At 44.7% G+C, this 22430-nt stretch overlaps 1 protein-coding gene across 17 annotated transcripts in view; it reads left to right on the top strand.

Annotated features, from left to right (window-relative positions):
* Positions 1-22430, top strand: part of adgrl2a (adhesion G protein-coupled receptor L2a) — a 1095933-nt gene that overhangs the window by 960415 nt on the left and 113088 nt on the right. For 12 of the 17 annotated variants that reach the window (XM_087990388.1, XM_087990387.1, XM_087990386.1 and 9 more), the window contains 4 exons: positions 4691-4990; positions 14691-14794; positions 17319-17504; positions 17721-17759. In XM_087990388.1, coding sequence (XP_087846514.1) covers positions 4691-4990; positions 14691-14794; positions 17319-17504; positions 17721-17759 — 629 coding nt within the window. The remainder of the gene's footprint in view (positions 1-4690; positions 4991-14690; positions 14795-17318; positions 17505-17720; positions 17760-22430) is intronic. The other 5 variants (XM_087990393.1, XM_087990398.1, XM_043698662.2 and 2 more) reach the window with 1 other exon arrangement.

Raw genomic sequence — 22430 nt, 5'->3', positions numbered from 1 at the left:
TTTCTCCAGCAACTTCTTGTTTTATTTCAGATCTCCGACATCTGCAGTGTTTTGCCTTTATGAAAAAGGTATAAAGACATCTTACGGAGAAATCTAAACTCAGCGACACAAATCAAAGTTAGTCACTAATAAATCCATTCACAAATCCATGAGGATGTGACATTCATTACCACAGAGTGTAGATAAGATTATCCTTTTGAAATGTATTCATCTGACATGGGTGAGCATCGCTGGTCAGCTCAGCCGTTGTGGTCAGACTGTAGTTAATAGGCAAACACATTGCTTTGCAGTCCCAGGTAAGGACAACATAGGAATAGTAGGAGGCCACTCAGCCCCTCAAATCCATTCCATCATTCAATGAGATCAGGGCTGATCTGTGACTGAACTCCATATACTTGCCTTTGCCCCATATCCCTTCATACTTTTGCTCAACAAAGCATTTATTTATCTCAGACTTAAAGTTAGCAACTGATCCTCTTTCACCTGCTGTTTGTCGAAGAGATTTCCAAGTGTCTATTGCCCTTTGTGTGTGGACAGTAGATTTCCTTTTCTAACATTACTTTAAAAACCAGATGGGTTTTCCCCTGACAGTGTTTACCATTAGACTGTTCCATTCCACAGTTGCATTAATGCCAATATTTGGCATAGCAGGACTTGAACCTGCCATCCCCAAGACATTACCTCGTTTAGTAATAATGCCACTAGGCCATCACCTCTTGCAGTAATGTAGTTGACAGATTTAAGGAGTAACCAAATAAACAGAGGCAGGAGAAAGAAATATCAGGGTATTTTGATAGGGTGAGGTGGGTCAAGAGAATTCACATTGGTGCTGTCTGCTGGGAACATCTGAGTAAATAAATGAAAGGGGGTAAAAAAAAATTCTTCTGCTGAAAATCTGGATGACAATTGCTGTGATGGTCTCATGTGGCAGAACATATTTGCAAAGCTGCCCGGTATTTATTAGAGGATGCAGCAAGCTGAGATTATCAGCACACCTATCGACAACACACCGAGGCTACTTTTCGATGGGTCTTCGATTATATCGTGTTGCTGCGATCGGAATCATTCGACAGCCTTGCACTTCAAGGGGGATTCGCTAGAAAGCCAGGGAATTCTCCGACTGTGAGAATATGAGAAGGGTTCTTTGAAAATTTAATCAGCTTTGCTCACCAACTCTTGACTGCAGGGGGGGTGGGTGCAAGATGTTACATTAATTATTTTTCTGGAAGGCTCGGCGTTAAGTTACTGAAACATGATGTAAATTGAAAGCTTCTCAAGTACTGTACATTTCCCAGCCACGCATTCTTTAATTTTCACATTGCTTATTGCTGGCAGAAGTGTAATGACTGTTTTGATCCACACTCAATGTGTGTAGTGACTACAAGTAGAAAGGCCTTCAATCACATTTAAGCCGAATATGAGTCATAATCCCTTTGCTGTTAAAAGCAAATAATATTTACTTGTTGAATACTTTTCTTTTAATATATGTGTTTATGAGTTAACTTGTACAGACAGGCCTAATATTCCCTTGAATGTAGGAAATGAAGGACTGGTCTAATTGAGATGTTTAAGACAATTAACAGATTTGAGGGTGAGAAGAAAGAGGCTGTTTACTGGAAAGGGGGAGTCCAGAACAAGAGGGTTATGTGTGGGAGGATCTAGCTCTAGGGGATCATCATTTAAAAATCTAAAACAATGATGAATTTTTTTTTTTCTCTCTCAGAGGGTTGAGAGTCTTTGGAATTCCAGGGTAGATCCTGGGGACCTAGTAAAAACAATGACTGCAGATGCTGGAAATCAGATTCTGGATTAGTGGTGCTGGAAGAGCTCAGCAGGTCAGGCAGCATCCAAGGAGCAGCGAAATCGACGTTTCGGGCAAAAGCCCTTCATCAGGAATAAAGGCAGAGAGCCTGAAGCGTGGAGAGATAAGCTAGAGGAGGGTGGGGGTGGGAGAAAGTAGCATAGAGTACAATGGGTGAGTGGGGGAGGGGATGAAGGTGATAGGTCAGGGAGGAGAGGGTGGAGTGGATAGGTGGAAAAGGAGATAGGCAGGTAGGACAAGTCTGGACAAGTCATAGGGACAGTGCTGAGCTGGAAGTTTGGAACGAGGGTGAGGTGGGGGAAGGGGAAATGAGGAAACTGTTGAAGTCCACATTGATGCCCTGGGGTTGAAGTGTTCCAAGGCGAAAGATGAGGCGTTCTTCCTCCAGGCGTCTGGTGGTGAGGGAGCGGCGGTGAAGGAGGCCCAGGACCTCCATGTCCTCGGCAGAGTGGGAGGGGGAGTTGAAATGTTGGGCCACAGGGTGATGTGGTTGATTGGTGCGGATGTCCCGGAGATGTTCCCTAAAGCGGTCTGCTAGGAGGCGCCCAGTCTCCCCAATGTAGAGGAGACCGCATCAGGAGCAACGGATACAATAAATGATATTAGTGGATGTGCAGGTAAAACCTTGATGGATGTGGAAGGCTCCTTTAGGGCCTTGGATAGAGGTGAGGGAGGGTGTGTGGGCGCTGGGTGCAAATCCCACCATGGTGGAGTTTTAAATTCAACAAAAATCTGGAATTAAGAGTCTGATGATGACCATGAATCATTGTTGAATATTGCAAAAACTCACCTGGTTCACTAATGTCCTATCAGGAAGGAAGTCTGTCATCTTTACCTGGTCTGGCCTACATGTGACTCCAGACCCACAGCAATGTGGTTAACTCTAAACTGCCCTCTGGACAATTAGGGATGGGCAATAAATGCTGCCTACTTCACGCTTTTTCTTGCATGTTTGTAAAACTGCATTCAGCAGTGATGTAAGGATACACCTCTTCATGGGAAGAATTGGTGTATATTCTTAAACAATTGACCCTCCAAAATTCCTGATGAAGGGCTTATGCCCGAAACGTCGATTTTCCTGCTCCTCGGATGCTGCCTGACCTGCTGCGCTTTTCCGGCAACACACTCTCAACTCTGTTCTCCAGCATCTGCAGACCTCACTGTCTCCCTCCAAAATAGCTGTGGAGTCTGGTATGGCTAAGGGCACTAGTCATTTGAAATCTCAAAGCTGAAATTGTTACATATTGATCCTGGGTGTGGAGGGACTGTCTTCTGAGGAGGGGATTGAGTAAGTTGGGCCTGTAATCATCAGAGTTTAGAACTTACTGAAAGATGCAAGATTCTTAGGGAGCTTGACAGAGTAGTTGGGACAGATTGCTTGAGGGGCTGTTGAGGACGAGGCATCATCACAGAGTAAAGGGTTGCCCATTTGGAATAGTGATGAGGAGGAATCTCTTCCCTGAGAGGGTAGCGAATCTGTGAAATTCTTTACAATGGACAGCTGTCAAATGGTAGAGCAGACTCAATGGGCCGAATGGCTGAATTTTGCTCCTGGGTCTCATGGTCAAGACTGGGTTGTTAAGTATTCAAGCTGAGGTAGCCAGATTTGTAACCAAGGAGGGAGTCAAGGGTCATGGGGAAAAGGCTGGGAAGTGGAGTTGAGATTTATCAGATTAACCATGATCTCATGGAGTAGCAGACCAGATTTGATGGCCTTAATGGCCTACTTCTGATCCAAAGATTCATCGTATTTTTGTTAAGCAAAAGTATTTGGACCCTAGGCAGATGAACTGTGCTGGGAGGAAATGAGAGGACGTAGTATAAACTAAAGGGAACAGTTCAAGAGGAAATGAAGGGGCCTAGAGATCTGAGACTTGCAAATCACTGAAGCGGGCAGCACAGCTGAAGAAGGAGTTAAAAAGATGTACAGTGAACTGGGCTGAATAAATAGAGCCTTGGAAAATTAGATGAATATTTGTAGAAGGTTGGTATGCCTCAGACTTCGCTGGAGCATTGTGTCTGATTCCGGACACCACTCATTATGAAGTTGTCTGCAAGATTTGGAGGGGATATACAGAAAATAGCTGTAGAAAATGGGGACTTCAGCTGCATGACAGATTCAAGAAGATTGGGACTGTTCCCAGTGGAGAAGAGAAAGTTGATAGGAGATTTCGTTGAGGCGTTCAAATTCGTGAGGATTCCAGGCAAGGTAGACTGTCCCCAGTGACAGGGTAGACAGTGCCCAATGACAGGATACAGTGTGCCCAGTGACAGGGTAGACTGTCCCCAGTGACAGGGTAGACAGTGCCCAGTGACAGGGTACAGTGTGCCCAGTGACAGGGTACAGTGTGCCCAGTGACAGGGTAGACTGTCCCCAGACACAGGGTAGAGTGTGCCCAGTGACAGGGTAGACAGTGCCCAGTGACAGAAGGGTCACCAATGAAAGAACTTTGGAACGCGATTAGCAAAAGAACAAACAGCCACAGGAGGAGAAAATTTCTGAGTGATTACCCTCAGGAATCCGCTGCCAGGAAGCATGGTGGAGGCAGATCCAATTGCGGTTGTCCAAAGTGAATTGATTAAGCACCAGAGAAAGGGGTTGGGGGGTGGGGGGGGGCGGTGAAGAAATTCACAGTGACAGAGGATGGGGAGGGGAATGGAAGCAGCTGATATTTCTTGCTGAGAGTTAGCACAGTTATGGTAGGCTGAATGGCCTCCTATTCTATGACCTTTATCCAATTAACAGTAAGCGCTAACTGAATGGTGCTCAATAGCCTGCTCTAGTTTCTGCATTTTTTCCTCCCTAGATCCACACATACAAGGTGTGGAGAAGCTCGTTTGGTCTCACTGTGTTGACTTGTCTTGCAGAACCTACCACCATCGAGACCACATCCTTGGTGACTACTGGCATGAAGACCACGCTGGCAACCACAACCTCGACGACCATGGAGAGAGCACCCACCACTACCACTCTGGCAGTGGGCACCAAGGAGGGCAGCCGTGGGCCCAAACTGGGGCTCCCCGATGTCGGGACGAAAACGCCGACAGTGTCCAGTTTCCTCCCAGTCCCGGAGAGATTCTGTGGGGCAACACATGCCCGGGAAATAGGCTGGCCTCAGACCCAGCAAGGACTCTTGGTGGAGCGCCCATGTCCTAAAGGCACTCGTGGTAAGCGTGCTTTACCTCATTGTCTCTGTTGTATATGAACGGTTGGAAGGTACTCAGTATAAATTGTGGCAGAATCAGAATGGGCAATCCTTTGTTGGTAGGTTATGTTCAATGGCACCCATCATGTTCAGGCCCTGGATTTACAGAGGAAGTGAGCTTGCTAGATACATGAAGAGGTGAGGAATCAAATCACTACAGTGCAGAAAGATTCAGCCCATCAAGACTACACCTCTGAAAAGCATCCCACCCAGACCCACTCCATCCCTCTAACCCTGCATTTACCATGGCTAACCTACCGAACCTGCACATCCCTGGACACTAAGAGTAATGTCCCAGGGCCAATCGACGCTAACCTGCACATCTTTGAGCTGTGGGAGGAAACCAACACAGACAGGGAGAATGTGCAAACTCCACACCGGCAGTCACCTGAGGATGGAATTAAACCCAGGTCCCTGCTGCTGTGAGGCATTAGTGCTAACCACTGAGCCACCATGCCGAGGGATACAGGTCATGTGCAGGTGGATAGGATTAGTTAAGAATGACATCATGGTCGGCACAGACATGGTAGGCCAAAGGGACTGTTCCTATGCTGTACTATTGTATGTTCTGTGTTTACTAGTGTTGCCAAGACGTGTGCTTGCTTCTTGCAGCAGAGAAGTGTGAGGTGATGCAGTTTGGTGGGAAGGACATTGAAAGACAGTGCAAATTAGGGTGTGCAATTCTAAGGGTGGTTGCAGGTGTAAAGGGACCTGGGTTTATATCTGCAAGCCTTATATATGGGCTAGTACACCAGGAATAGCATCTTTGCTTTGTATTTGTCTTACACCTATCCGAGGTGGGGGGAGGGGTGTGTGTCTCAGTTTAATACTTTCTCTAAAAGGCAGCACCTTCAGCAGGGCATCCCTCCCTCTGGGCTGCACTGGAGTGCCAGCTGATACTTTGTGTTCCGATCTTTTGAATGGAGTCTTGAACTGACGACCATCCCACTCAAGAGGCAAGGATGTTCCTCATTGAGACATGACTGACAAAGAGAACAATCCCATAATGATGCATGCCTGACCATCCTGGTGAGAATGTGCTGTGAGTCAGGAACAGGAGGAGCCTACTCTGCCATTAAATAAGATAGTGGTTGATATGATTGTAACTTGAAACCTGTATTTCCAACTACCTCGATAACCTATTCCACCACCATTGCCTTCCAAGAATCGATCTACCTCTGCAGTCCAAGATATTCAAGGCCTCTGCTTTCACCATCACTGGGCCAGATTCAGTTGGCCGAAGGGCCTCCTCTGTGCTGTGTGACTCAATGGCCATTTCAGGTTAAGAGTTCCTTTCATCTTCCTGCCAAAATGGAAAGTTTCACATTTCCCGCCTGCCAGCTGTTTGCTCACTCACTTAGCCTATCTGCGTCTTTTTGTCATCTCCTGATGACCTCATCATAATTTACTTTTTTACCTATCTTTGTGTCATCAGCAAATCTGGCAACCATGCCTTCAGTCCCCACACCTACATCAGTTACATAAATTGTCAACAGATTAAGTTCCACTTAAGTGGCACACCACTCATTGTCGAGAGTGTGGTGCTGGAAAAGCACAGCAGGTCAGGCAGCATCCGAGAAGCAGGAGAATCGACGTTTCGGGCATAAGCCCTTCATCAGGCTTTATGCCCGAAACGTCGATTCTCCTGTTCCTCGGATGCTGCCTGACCTGCTGGGCTTTTCCAGCACTATACTCTTGAATCTGATCTCCAGCATCTGCAGTTCTCACTTTCTCCCACTCATTGTATTGTGCCAACCTGTGTCAACTGTCTATGCCCTGTTAACCAACCAATCTTCAATCCATGCCCAAATGTTGTTTTGTCACCATGAGCTTTTACTTCCTGCAATTACCTTATCAAAGACCTTCTGGAAATCTAAATACAGTTCACTCACCAGGTTGCCTTCATCCACAATACGTTACTTCCTCAAGGAACTTCAATAGATCAGTCCACTTTCTCAAAACCCTGAATACTATTGCATGGATGAAATAATTAATGGATGTTGTAACTGACCATGTGATCTTCAAGTTTTTAATGTCTCGGGGGGCAGTCAGTCAGAATGTTAGGATATTTCTGCTTTCTTGCTGTGGGCACATGACCCTAATAGCCGTACAAATACAGGACAACCTTGATTATCAAAACAAGACAGACGGGGAGTATTTTGTTCGGATAACTGAGAGTTTGGATAACGGATTGTTCTGATAATGCATAGCGTGTTTACGTGACCTTGAGAGCTCGTTCGTATAATCCTAAATTTGGATAATTGATGTTTGGATAATCGAGGTTGTTCTGTATTCCAGATTCTGAGAGGTCTTGAGAGGGAAGGTGCAGAGAGGTTATTTCCCCTTACGTGATACTCTCGGACAGAGGCCACAATCTCAGAATGTGAGATCACGTATTTAATAAAGAGATAAGGAGGAATTCCTTGTCTGAGGTTCATTGGTCTGTGGAACACTTTACTGCACAGGCTGGGTAAATATGTCCAAGGCTGAGACTGACAGATTTTTAATCAGTGAGGGAATCAAGGGTGATGGGGAAAAGACAGGAAAGTGGATGCGAGGGTTATCAGATCAACCATGGTCTCATTGAATATCAGAGCTGACTCAATGGGCTTCTGCTCCTGTTGTCTCACGTGTAGAAGTCAACTTTAATTAATTTGCATTCCTATTTTATGGACTGAAGGAGTATCCCTACCAATAAGGGAGTCTCTAGCACCATGGGAATTATAGGATCCCTGCAACGTAAAAGCAGGCCATTCTGCCCATTATCCACACCGACCTTTCGAAGAGCATCCCACTGAGACCCAGAGCCCTGCCCTTTTTCTAAACCCCTTCAGTTGCCATGGCTAACCTCCCTCGCCTGCACATCCTTGGACACCATGAGCCATTTCCCATGGCCAATCCACTCTAATCTGCACATCTTTGAAGGAAACCAGAGCACTTGGATGAAACCCACACAGACACGGGGAGAATGTGTAAACTCCACACAGACACGGGGAGAATGTGTAAACTCCACACAGACACGGGGAGAATGTGTAAACTCCACACAGACACGGGGAGAATGTGTAAACTCCACACAGACACGGGGAGAATGTGTAAACTCCACACAGACACGGGGAGAATGTGTAAACTCCACACAGACAGTTGCCCGAGGCTGGAATCGAACCACTGAACCATCCCACAGGCTAATGCTCAAATGATACTATGGATATGAATCTCACTATGGTAATGGGTGGAACGTAGATGAATATTTCTGGAATTGAAAACTAATCTTGCTAAGGATGACAATAAAACTAAGGGAAGGAAATATAATCTGGCCTACATATGATTCCTGCTTGATGTTATTGATGATGAACTGCCCTCCGCAATGCCTGAGCAAGCGATGCAGTTCAGTTACTGATGGGTGCTGACTCTTCCAGAGATGTCCACCACATCTCATTAAATGACATTTGCACGAAAGCAATCCCTTTGGCCCACCAACCCTGTGCCTTTCTCCATTAAAAATCTTCTGCCTCTACACTAGCCATAATCCTCTAATTCCTGCCTCGTCAGATATCTGTCAAGATTTTCCTTAAATGTTGCTATTGTATCTATCTCCACCATCTCCACTGGCAATGCATTCCAGTCACTTACCACCCTCTGTATAAAAAAATTTGCCTCTCACATCTCCTTTAAACTTATCCCCTTTTACTTTAAACCTATCCCACTGGTAATTGACATATCTACCCTGGGTAATAAAAACTCAGATGATCCATTCTAACTGTGACTCTCGTCATTTTGTAAACTTCAATCAGGTCACTCCCTCAGCCTCCCACATTCAAGTGAAAACAAGCTAAGTTTGTCCAATCTCTCCTCATAGCTAATAGCTTCCAAACCAGGAAACATCCTGGTAAAACGTTTCTCCACAGCCTCCACATCCTTCTGGTAGTGTGAGAACTACTGTACACAATATTCCAAATGTGGTCTACACAGCTGCAACATGACTTGCTAATTTTTATACACAAAGAAGGCACACATGCTAGAAACCTTCTTGATCGTCTTACCTACCTGTGGTGCCACTTTCAGGTAACCATGGACCTGTACCCTCTCTGCATGTTAATGCTTCAAAGGGTTATGCCATTTAGAGTTCTATTGAAACCATCCTCAGTCTTTTTTGTAAATGACCACTGACCCCCTTGATTCATCAGTCAATAATGCTACAGTGCTTTTAACAAGTACGTTAACATGTTCACACACAACCCTGTTATTTCAAATTAAATGGACTAGCACCCTTTGTTGTGAAAGAAAATTTTAAAAAGCACATTAAACAGACTATTAGCAACCATGAAGTGAATATTAATTCTTTTTCTACACCTTTCATGAAGCTTGTTTTTTAAAATTTCGCCTGTTCCTTCTGAGTGGGATCCAGAATGGGAAAATTTCTCTCAAAGTTTGTGTGGCCCAGCAAGTCTTTCCTCAATCACCTTGTCCAACCTTCATCTGCTCATCACTCCCCATAACCATTAATACTTTCTTTCAAATAAGCATTCATAAATCCCTTTCCAAAGACGTAATGCACTCTGCTTCAGCAACAGGTTGTGGGAGAGAATTTTGCATTGTGACCATCCACTGTGTGAGGAGATTATTTCTACCCCTCTTCCTTCATTTTAATTCTTCAAGTTACTTTAAATGTCAGCACTATGACTACAATCTGCCCAGGCACAGTGGAGTCAAGAATGAGGTGCTGGAAAAGCACAGCAGGTCAGCCAGCATCCGAGAAGCAGGAGAATCGACGTTTCAGGCAAAGGCCCTTCATCAGCCCTTCCTGATGAAGGGCTTTTGCCCGAAACGTCAATTCTCCTGCTCCTCGGATGCTGCCTGACCTGCTGTGCTTTTCCAGCACCACACTCTTGACTCTAATCTCCAGCATCTGTAGTACTCATTTTCGCCCAGGCACAGTGGAGTCTGTCACCAGCATCTTCAATTGCCCCCTGATTTTCCAGGTTCCATTGAATGGATCCAAATTTATACTGGAAGACACAAGAGCTAGAGGTAGGCCATTCAGCTTCAGTGAGTCTGCTCCAACAACAAGACCATGGGATGAACTGATAATCCTCAACTCCACGTTCCTGCCTTTTCCCCATAACCCATGATCCCCCTATTGGTGGGGAATCTATGTCAGCCTTGAATATACTGAACAACCCAGCCTCAATATCCCTCTGTGGTGAAGATTGTAACAGATTTAATAACCCTCTGAGGGAAGAAACTCCTCCTCATCTCATTGCATCCCTGAAGTGTAGAAGCAGGCCATTCAGCCCAGGGAGTCCACACCAACCATCTGAAGAACACTGACGAACTGAAGAGCATCCCAATCAGATGCACCCTATTCTTGTAACCTTGCAATTCCCATGACTGATCCACCTAACCTGCACATCTCTGGACACTATGGGGCAATTTAGCATGGACAATCAACCTAACCTGCACATCTTTGGACGGTGGGAGGAAGCTGGAGCACACGGAGGAAACCCATGCAGACACGGGGAGAATGTGCAAACTCCTCACAGACAGTCACATGAGGCTGGAATCAAATCCAGGTCCTTTGTGCTGTGAGGCAGCAGTGCTAACTACTGAACCACCATGCCTCCCTTGTTGTAAAGTGTCGAGTCTCTCTCTCTCTCTCTCTCTATCACTCTCTCACTCTCTCTCTCTCTTTGCTCTTTCTCTCCCATCTCGCTACAGAAACTACAAGGACTGTGGCAATTAAAGATGGCTGCCACCATTACAATCTTCTCAAGGTTGATTGCAGACAAGCAATATATGGTGCCAGAGACGCCTGTGAAATATGTTTTAAACGTAGATCTGAAATACAACCCTCCCAATCTACTGCTGTGGATTGTGGTTCTTCTGTTGCTTAGCTTTGACAGCATGGCAAACAGAATATTCAGCACCACAGGCCCAATCCAGCCTTTACGCTGCACATGACTGAGAGTGTCTGACATGCATGAGGCTGATCACAAGAGCTTAACAGTGGGAGGTAGCAGTAAGCTCATGGAGATATGGTGCCGGACAGAATTCGACCACAGTAAGCACAAAGAAGCATTTTCACGCTCGGAGATCATTGTGGAATGCGTCCAAGTGCAGTCCTTGGGATCACGGATTGTATTTTACAATCTCCAACTCCAATTATTCGTCCAAAAAAATCCCATTTCAACACATTTGTCACTGCCTCTCCAACAATGCTGTACATAATATTTGAACTGCTCTTAGAGCATCTGTTCCAATTAGGATGGACACAGAAATGCTATGGCACAGGAAGCCATTCAGCCCATCATGAAGTGAACATCTTGAAGCGATGCCAATCTCCTGCTTTTTACCCCGCATCCTTGCAAATTATTTCAGTCCAAGTAATCTCCCAGTCCCCTCCTGAATGCATCGAGTGATACAATAGGTGGAATTCCAACAAAACAGTCTTTAAAAACAAAATGAAACATTGTTGATCTCTCATGGTATTATTATAGTGAGCTAAACAAGTGCAACTTCAAATGGAACTCAGTTAGAGTCGGGACATTCAGACTGAGATATGCAGTTATGATTCAGTCCCCATAATCCCTCTGTTTAGGTGAGGCACACAGCACCTCTGTTGAGATAGGGGACATATGTATGCAGTAGCAAATCTGCAAAGATAATGCCCATGACAAGTCTGGGCACAGTAACTCACGATGGTTGACAAGAAGAGCATGCTGTTATGAGTATTTGATCATGTGTTATATTTGGGGAGTCAGTGTAGTTCGTTATCTGACTAAACAAGGTGAGAGGGGATGGCATAACTCGCCCAGTGTATGAGCTAACAATCTACAATTCAAAATATGACTGTTCTTGATGTAACTTGGCAAAATAGGGGTCAGTTGACTCAGTTGGCTATTAGCTGTTTGTAATGCGGAATGAAGCTAATAGCATGGGTTCAATTCCCACACAGGCTGAGGGTTATCACAAAGGACTTGCCTGCTCAACCTCTCCCTTTGTCTGAGGCATGATAACCGTCAGGTTAAACCACCTGCAATAGCCTCTCCATGATGAGAGAATGCAGAACTATGGTGACTTTATCTTTTACTCCCAATGTTCATATATTTCCAGAGTCTTCTCAAGAGGCATCCTAGCATATCAGCAATGGCAGATCATCTGGTCGTTTAGTACTCTTTATGGGATCTTGCTGTGCACAACGTGTCTGCTGCATTTGCCTGCAAAAATATGGCAGCAGCATTGCAACAGTGGCTCGATTTCACACGTATGTTCTGAGGAAGGGTTGCCAGACCCAAAATATTATCTCTGATTTCTCTTCATAGATGCTGCCAGACCTGCGGAGCTTGTCCAGCAACTTCTGTTTTGGTTTCATAAATATGTTATTGGCTGTGAAGAACTTGGCTTGTTTTTTGTATTGAATGGATTATCTGCATCCAAGGAGCATAATGCAATTACGGAAGGTGTTGGATCAACTTTGAAACCTGCATTTGAATTTATTTTTTTGGAAATCTGGAAGTTGAAAGGCCCTGCAACAGTAAAAGTGACCTTGGAAATGTTGCAAAAACCCAGTTATTTCACTGAAGATACAAAAGTTTGAAAACACAAATCAATAGATTTCAAAACAGCTTCTTCCCCGCTGTTATCAGATTTATGAACGGATCTCTTATACATTAGAGTAGATTTTTTTCTGCACCTTCTCTGTAGCTATATCACTATATTCTGCACTTTGTTCTATTACCCCAAAAATAAATCAAATCAAATGAATTCCTATCTTACCACCAAAGGAATTCATTTGATTTGATTTATTATTGCCACACGTCCTAAGGTTCAGTGAAAAATATTGTTTTGTGTGCTATTCAACAAATCATATCTTACATGAGTACGTCAGGGTAGAGTCATGGAGACGTACAGCATAGAAACAAACCCTTCGGTCCAAGTCATTCATGCCGACCATATATCCTAAATTAATCTAGTCCCATTTGCCAGCACTTGGCCCATATCCCTCTAAACCCTTCCTATACCCATCCAGGTGCCTTTTAAATGTTATAATTGTACCAGCCTCCACCACTGCCAGTGGTCATCAAGAATCTATCTACCTCTGCCTTCAGGATATTTAAAGATTCTGTATCCATTGGCTTTTGAGGAAGGAAATTCCAAAGACTCTCAACTCTCAGAGCAAAAAAATGTTTCCTCATCCCAGTCTTAAACGAGGCAGCCCCTTACTTTGAACCGATGACTCGGGGTTTAAATTCTCCCACAATAGGAAATATCTTTCTGATATCCACCCTTCGTGGCCCTCAGGACAATGGGAGGCAGGAGTGAGAAGTTTTATAATGAAGCTTTTCCCTGCTGTTGATTAAGGGAACACAAACAGAGGAACATCAATGATCTGAAGGACAAGGGCAGGGAGGAGTTTTGTTCAGTTAATCAATGCCAAATAATCAAGGTTCCTCTATATTTCCTGGATTTGGAAGAATACAAATGTGATCTAATTGAAACATCGGAATTTCTTGAGATGCTTGACAGGGTTGCTGTTGTCCTTCTGTATCCGGGATTTCTAGAACTCTGGGATTCTTGATCATGGGGTCACAGTCTCTGAGTGAGGTAGGCAGCACTTACGGATCGAGTTGAGACGTTTCTTCATGTGAAGAGCTGTCTACCTTTGAGATTCCCCACATTTGGAGGCTTGCTGATTCTCAGATTTAGGGTGCAGTCAAAGCAGAGGTCAATAAATTTGAAAGGAAGGAAGGAAATTGTGGGAAGGTGTGATTGAGGTATACGGGATTGAGGTAGATGATGGTTTTATAAAATGGTGGGGCCATTTGAGGGGCTGAATGGCCTCCTCCAGATTCCATACCTTGTTAAAAATCACACAACACCAGGTTTATTTGGAGCCCTATTAGACAATAACATGGTGTTGTGTGATTTTTAATTTTGTACACCCCAGTCCAACACCGGCATCTCCAAATCATGAATCCCATACCTTGTTCAGGCTGAACAATAAATGCAAGCCTAGCTGGCAATGTTGACTTTGAACACCTTGAATTTTAAAACCGACTGCAATATCTTCCATAACAGAACAATTTGTGCTCTGCAAAGTCATTTGTGTTCCAAACGTCTACCACCCTCTGTCCAGGATTGTGCAGTTTAGGGGGGATTGGCCAGGCTAAAATTGCCCCATAGTGTCCAGGGATATAGAGGTGGGTTAGCAATGGTTTACAAGGTTTACAAGGATAGGATGGAGGGGGTGGGTCTGGGTGGGATGCTCTTCAGAGGGTCGGTGTAGACTTGTTGGGTCAAATGACCTGCTTCCACACTGGAGGGAGTCTGAGATTCTGTGTGTCAGAAGTACTGAGAAATAGAGATGAGGTATTTCTGGGCACTTGATTGCTTTTATAGCCTTTATTTTTAAGTGGCAGAAATCTTCAAAAAGTGGGCCGGATGAGTTATAACCGAGGGAGAAGATTTGGATAGCGAGCAGTTGGCTTTTCCTAAATAGTGGGCGTTTGTCTGGGTCAGTGGCTCGCCAGAGGTGGTGTATGGTACAGAAATCAGCAGTGACTAACTGCGATGACTAAACCACTATTTATGCGCCGTTGGTGTTTTATATGCACGGGAAGATGCTTTGAAAGTTTATCTAATTTGTTCTGCTTCATCTCTTGTAGGCACTGCCTCTTATCTCTGTATGGTTTCTACGGGATTGTGGAACCCTAAGGGTCCTGATCTTAGCAACTGTACATCACATTGGGTGAACCAAGTGGCACAGAAGGTTTGTTTGTGCGGTTTTATTTTGTTTAAATGCCAACCACCAGAAATTAAAACCGAGTGCTGAGAATTCAATTTGGAGATATAACTCGCTAAATGCGTTGTTTCTTTTTCTCTCTCTCCCAACACATCCTCCCCCTGTGCCGGCTCAATGCCTTTTTTAAAGATTTTCCAAACTTATACCTCGCAGGTACAACGACCTCAAAGGATAACTTGCATGCATAGTCATTATATATCCTCGCCTTCGGGGCTTTAAGAAGGCAAAGTTTTCTGTTTCAAAGGATCAAATAGACATTGCGGGCAATTATCCTCAGGAGCCAGGTGGCCTTTGAACTTTACATTGTGGAGCCTTGACCTTCCAGTCTGGTTACCCTTGACGACCAATTTGTGGCTTGTGAAATGATAGAAATATTAGTTTTCTTATGGGCTGGCACAGGGAGATAATTGGGAATTTAAAGAGTATTTGTGTAGCATCCCTGATTACCGTGTGGCAGAGCCAAGTAAAGGCAATTTTAAATAGATTTGCGTCTCTCTATCAGTCGCTGGGTCATTTAGTTTTGAAATTCTACATTTGCACGGAGCAAAAAAAATGGGTGAGAAAATGTCCAAATTATTTATTCTGCCAGTGGAGCTCAGTCAGCCAGTTGCTGATGATGATCTCTTCATATAAAATTCTCAACTTGTGTCAGATGCCATTTTAATTGAGATGCTAGTCTTAATTTAAATGGGGTGTGCCTCTGTTCATGTGTCAGGAATGTGAAATTCAATTCAACTGTATTAAGCATTTGCAAATCTGGCCTTGACAGCAGAGATCTCTAGCCTTTCAGGCTTTCTATTCATACAAAGGTCCGGATTACACAATTGATAGCCGAGCTGGAAGGTGCTAAAGATACAACAGCCCAACAACTTTAACACAGGAAAGCCTCGCATTCAAATTGTTGCCATTTAGCTAATTTCAGACGCATGTTCCCAATATTCTTATTGGACTCACAATGTTTTCATTGTCTCCAGACAGACCAGTTTCCCAAATTGTTGTCATTTTGGAGTGATAACTTCATAAGACCCATAGGAGCAGATGTAGACCATTCAGCTCATTAAGTCTCTCTACCAGTCAGTGAGATCATGGTTGATCTGACCCTCCTTCAGCCTTCTCTCCTGCCTTTTCACACAAACTCGAAATTCCCTGACTGATTAAAGATTTGTCTATTTCAGCCTTGAATATACAGCCTTCGACAGATCTCTGTGTTAAATAAGTCCACAGATCTACTACCTTCTGTGAAAAGTCATTATTCTCCATCTGTATTAAAAGGACAACCCCTTATTCTTAGGTGATGCCCCCGATCTCAGACTCACCCACAACCTTTCTGCATCTCCCCTGTCAAGCCCCACTAAGAACCTTGTATTTGCCATAAGGTCATCTTTCATTCTTCTCCATTGCAATGAGTAATGGCCTAACCTCCTTGTCCTCCCTCATAAGACAATCCCTCCATATCTGTCTCAACCCAGAGAACCTTCTCTGGACTGCCTCTAATACCACGATATCTTCAAAAACAAAATAGTGTGGATGCTGGAAATCTGAAGCAAGCACAGAGAATGCTGGAGAAACTCAGCAGGTCTGGCAGCATCTGTGGAGAGGAAGCTGTATCCGAAATGGAGAAGCAGAACAAACGTGTGAACGCAATAGTGCCCTCCTGCAGAGCCCCTCCAAGCTACTGTGTGTCACTCAGGCAGGTTCAGGTCTCTACGAATTAGGGTCTGTGCTTGCTGCTGTCCATTTAGATCACAACACTTCATGGGGCATAGGGACATGGTGTAAGGGAGCTTCAGAGTGAGAGGAGCAGGGATGTTCACTCTTAGACAGTGGCGAGTCTTGGGAACTCTTTGCTTGAAAGTTGGCGGAGGCAGAGCCCTTGAATATCCTGAAGGCAGAGAAAGATAGATTCTATATTATGCAAGTGGGACTTGATTTGACTTATTGTTATCACATGTACCGAAGTACATTGAAAAATTTTGTTTTGCCAGCAGGATAGGCAGGTCATAGGGTGCTTAGAAAGAGTGAGGCCTACACTGTTACAGCTACACAGGAGGGGCACAAAGCAGGATTAACATCAGATTTGAAATTTGAGAGGTCCAGTCAGCAGTCTGCTAATAGCAAGGAAGAAGTCGGTCTTGAACGTGTTGGTACGTGTGTCTAAGCTTTTGTATCTCCTACCTGTTGGAAGAGGTTGGAAGAGAGCATTACCGGGATGGGAGGGGTCTTTGATGATGTTGGTAGCCTTTCCACGGCAACGAGAAGGGTAAATGGAGTCCACCGATAGGAGGTTGGCTTCCACAATGGTCTGAGCCATGCACACAACCAGTGAAAGTCTATCAGGGGTGGGGTGTGGAGCCAAGAGTGTGGAGTAATCAGATCAGCCATGAGTGTATTAAATGACGGAGCCGAGGGGCGCACTCCTAACTTGTGTGTTGGGATGCTCTTGGTCACGATTGAGAGACCCTGCTGAGCGTGTGTAAATCCATGATTACAGATCCGGAGTGGGGAAAACGCTGCCAATCTGGCAAATGAACTGGCCAAGCACACCAGGGGACCCATCTACGCAGGAGACGTCAGCTCCTCGATCAGGCTGATGGAACAGCTCGTTGACATTTTGGATGCGCAGCTCCAGGAGCTACGACCCAGTGAGAAAGACACCGTGGGTCGCAGTTTCAATAAGGTAAGGTCAATGACACTGGAGTAGCACCTTTGATCGTATCGCGTCCATTTGTTGGTAGCAAGAGATACCTGCTTTTCCTAATGCACGCCTGAGACGCTGTGGCATGGGGGAAGCAGGGACAATTGGAGAGTTTCTGCTATCCTCTTTTTCCCTACTAATCCTTTCTGTGTTGTTTCTTTTCTGTGTTGAATTCTGTCTCTCCTATCGTTGGAAAAGCTCCAAAAAAGAGAGAGGACTTGTCGGGCGTATATTAAGGTAACTCCACTGTGATGTTGCTTTTGCTTTTGTTGAGCTTGCACAAGCAACACTCCGCCCCTTCCCTCGAGACTCTTCCCCCCCTGCTTTGCAAATGTGTTGCATGAAGACTCTCTGCCTTGCAATGCCGCCCACCATTTCTCTCCCCCTCACCACCCCCCAGCCCCCGAAGGTACAAATACCGTTTTCTTCTCAAACTACGCAAGAACCAAGATCCTCTGGTGAGCTTTCTTTCCGCTTGCTCTGTGTTTCGTTCACTGTGATTCACGCTGATGCCTTATGTGTTCCTGGGCTGAGGCCGTCTGCCCTCAGTGCAGCTTGGGAAAGCTTCGAGCGTCATTTCTACATCACAGCTATTTTGACTCTGAGCGAGGAAAGCCAATTCTTTCTTGAAGTGCATCTAACTTGCAGCAGTCTGTGGTAAAGTAATTGTCAACAAAGGGGGAGGCGTGGCCTAGTGGTGTTGTTGCTATTAATCCGGGAACCCAGGTAATGTTCTAGGGACCCAGGTCCAAACCCTGTCATGGCAGGTGGGAGGATTTGAATTCACTAAGAATCTGGAATTGAGTCTAATGATGACCATACGTTCATATGATATAGGAACAGAATTAGGCCATTCGGCCCATCGAGTCTGCTCCGCCATTTGATCATGGCTGATATGCTCCTCATCCCCATTTTCCTGCCTTCTCTCCATGTCCCTCCAACCCATTACCAATTAAAAATCTGTCTGACTCCTCCTTACTCACTGTCCCAGCATCCACTGCCCATTGGGGTAGCGAATTCCACAGATTCTCAACCTTTTAGGAGAAGTAGTTTCTCCTCAACTCTGTTTTAAATTTGCTCCCCTTTATCCTAAAACTGTGGCCTCTCGTCCTCGAACGCCCCACAAGAGGGAGAATCGGCTCCACGTCTCTTTGCTCCACACCTTTTATCACCTTGAAAACAGTTCCTCAATTTGAACTCCCATCTACCAATGGATCAGTTGTCAGGGAAAAAAAAACCCATCTGGTTCACTAATGTCCTTTCGGGAAGGAAACTGCCATCATTACCTGGTCTGGCCTACACATGACTCCAGACCCACAGCAATGTGGTTGACTTTTTACTGCCCTGTGGGCAACAAGGGATGGGTAATAATGTTGACCTAGCCCACATCCTGTGAAAGATTTTTTTTTAAAATGAGAACTTTTTTTAAAACAGCATGTAGTGTGGACATGAATCACAAGGTGTTACAATGCATCAGTTTTATTTTTGTTATTCATTCACAGGATGAGGGCATTGCCAATTAAGCCAGAATTTATTACCTGTCCCTAATTATCGAGAGGGCAGTTGAGATTCAGCCATATTGTTGTGGGTCTGGAGTCACATGTAGACCAGACCAGGTGAAAATGGCAGACTTTCTTCCCGATAGGATGCTCGTGAACCAGGTGGGATTTTCCAACAATTGACAACAGTTTCATGATCATTGTTAGCCTCTTAATTCCAGGGTTTTATTCAATCCAAATTCCATTATTTTGCTGTAGTGGGATTTGAAACCAGGTCCTCAGAACATTACTTGGATCTTTGAATTAACAGACTAGTGATAAGGCCACGAGGCCTCCCTCCTGATTAAGGTAATAACTGCTGTTTGAAGCAAGTTTATAAGTACATCTTGCATGTACCTTTATTGTCATGCAATTATAAAGAGATTTCTTCATTAGTTTACATTATATCACTATTGTTAAGGAGTTCAATGGGGCAGCCAGTTTGGATGAACCATCGTATGAAGATCCATTTATCTATTTTTGGCAACAGCAGTAAAAGAGAAAATAAACAATTGTTGCCTGCAATTTGCAGTACAAGGTGCTTCTCTCTTGTGACTTGTTCCTTGTGATATTTCAACGTCTACCAAAAACTTTGGGCTTAATGTTAATCCAAAATGTGTCACCCACAGTTACAGCGCTCACTGATCCCTGTGTCGCTGTCTCCATCCAGGCTACCAGCTGACACTATTTCATCTCAGTTTTTGTTCAAAAGAAACCTTGAAACCGTGATATGTGGCCCCTGTTACATCGTAAATGAACTCGTGTCTTCTCATGGCTGCAGTATACACTAAGAGTTCACTGATTTAACTCTGGGAGCTCAAACTGATCCTTTAAACATAGTAAGTTCAAACACTTTCCATGCATCTTGAATGATGAGTTGTGCGAAGGGAATATCCAGGATCATATTGAATGGCAGAGCATGTTAGAAGGGCTGAATGGCCTACTGCTGCTCCTATTTTCAAAAATTATAACAACTTTCTTAGCCTTAACCTGAGAACATATGAACAATGAGTGGAAATAGAGCAAGGTCCACTTTTAAGGACGGATATGCTTGTCTTGGAGGGGGTCCAGAGGACGTTTATAAGTTTGATGCCAGGGATGAAGGGCTTGTCATTTGAGGAGAGGTTGAGGTCTGTACTCAGTGGAGTTTAGAAGGATGTTGGGATCGGATTGAAACTGATAGAATGCTGAAAGACCTGGATAGAGTGGACATAGAGAACTTGTTTTCACTCGTAGGAGAGACTCGGACCTGAGGACACAGCCTCAGAGTGAAAGGACAACCCTTAGAACTGAGATAAGGAAGAATTTCTTCGGCCAGAGGGTGACAAATCTGTGGGACTCATTGCCACAGAGGGCTGTGCGGGCCAAGTCACTGAGTGTATTTGAGACAGAGATAGATAGGTTCTCAATTAGTGTTGGGTTTAGGGATTATGGGAGCAGGCAGGAGAATGGGGTTGAGAAACATATCAGCCACGATCAAATGGCAGAGCAGCCTCGATGGGCTGAATGGCCTAATTCTGCTCCTATATCTTCTGCCTTGAGCATGCTCCACCTTTTTCTCATTCTTCTAAACTCCAATGAAAATCGACCCAGTTTACTGCACATCACCAGGCAAACCCTCTTATCCTCAGAATCAATCCCAGTGAACCTTCGCTGTAGCACCCTCAGGTGACTGTCTGGGTGGAGTTTTGCACATTCTCCCCGTGTCTGCATGTGTTCCTCCGGGTGTACCGGTTTCCTCCCACAGTCCAAAGACGTGCAGATTAGAGTGGATTGGCCATGCTAAATTGCCCCATAGTGTTCAGGAATATGCAGGCAAGTGATTAGCCATGGGAAATGCAGGGTTACAGGGATAAGATGGTGGGGGGGGGGGGGGGGGGGGAATGGATGGGATGCTCTTTGGAGGGGTGGTGTGAACTCGATGAGCTGAATGGCCTGCTTCCCCAATGTAGGGACTCTATAACCCAGCCAGTCACACCCACATCTGATGGGAAAAAAAGGGATATGTGTTATTAATGTTAGTCTGACACACACTCCATCATCAACAGTGCTCCATTAATGGGGGTGAGGAAATAGCCGGATATGATATCCTTGCCGCATGTGTTACTGTATTTAACTTCTGGCTTGTCAAATGGAAGTGAATAAACGGTCACGCTGAAGTGTGGTATTTCTTGGTTGTCAAAAGGAGTTCAAGAGGAAATCCCCAAGGTGAGGGGGAGACAGTCTGAGTGTCAGATCAGATACGACTATTTATTGGCTGGCTATTGGGCCTTTGCCCATTGCTGACTCCCAATAAAAACAGGCCAGCTGTCTGCAGTGTTGTCTGAAGTTGAACTGATGCCAATAATTTCAACCAGATGAATTAGGCCTGTGGCAGTTGTATCAATAATTGCATGGTATCCCTGGGACTGTATATCTATATTTGTAAGAGGTCCCTAGACAGGAAGAAGTAAGTTCAGAAAACCATAACTTTAAAGGGAATCATGAATCAGAAAAGATTTTGATGTTGCACTTCCCCCACCCTTCCTCCATTTTGTGCCCTGGCCTGCACTGTGGCTGAATTGTAGAATGTTCCAGAACAGAAAAGGAAAATTCCATTACCTTTCTTGTCCGTCTCTCATAAATCACATTGTCAAGTGCTGCTGCTATTCTTGTGCCTCAGTAATATTGTTTGATTTCTAATGATTACTGCCCTCGTGAAAGAATTAAGAACTGATCATTCTGCATGCTTCACCAAGGCAACTGAGCTGATCCCACCTTAACCCGAACCATAATGACCGACAGCCAGACATATCTTCCTCCTTTCGATCGTATGTACTAAGAGTTCTGACCTTATCAAAGGCCCCTTTGTTTAATCAAAGAGCAAAGATGAGAAGTGAGACAAAAGGCTATTTGGTCCATCATTGAGTTCATTCCACTCTGAATCCATATTCAATAAATAGTTGTAGATGTTTTCTTCATTAACCTGTCATTACACACCTCAAACTTGAATCCTGGCCTCTGGCTTAGAGATAAGCACCACAAGAGTCTCACACCTTTTCTGCCCAGATATTTTCGAATCACCCTGCTACAACACAGCTCTGGAGTGGGTCAGACTTGAACCCGGCTCTCCTGGCTTAGAGATATGGACACTTGCCACAAGGGTTATACTATGGATCCATCTGAAAGCTCTTCCACTTGTCCGTGAAGTTGATTCCAGTTGCTTTAATAACCGTGATGGGTGGGGACCTCACTTGACAATCATTGACCACTCAGAAGCAAGAACCTATTCCCACCCACTATCTTTCCAAAATCCAAAAGAATGGGATCATATCAAAACAGCTTGGGTTTATCCCATCGGAAATGGTAAGCCATGCCATTCCCACACCCG

Source organism: Chiloscyllium plagiosum, unplaced genomic scaffold, assembly GCF_037043375.1.
Source record: "Chiloscyllium plagiosum isolate Xiang-an unplaced genomic scaffold, Cpla_swu_hap1 HiC_scaffold_9, whole genome shotgun sequence".
Taxonomy (NCBI): Eukaryota; Metazoa; Chordata; class Chondrichthyes; order Orectolobiformes; family Hemiscylliidae; genus Chiloscyllium; species Chiloscyllium plagiosum.
The sequence above is the reverse complement of the archived record's forward strand: the minus strand, read 5'-3'. Positions and strand labels throughout refer to the sequence as shown.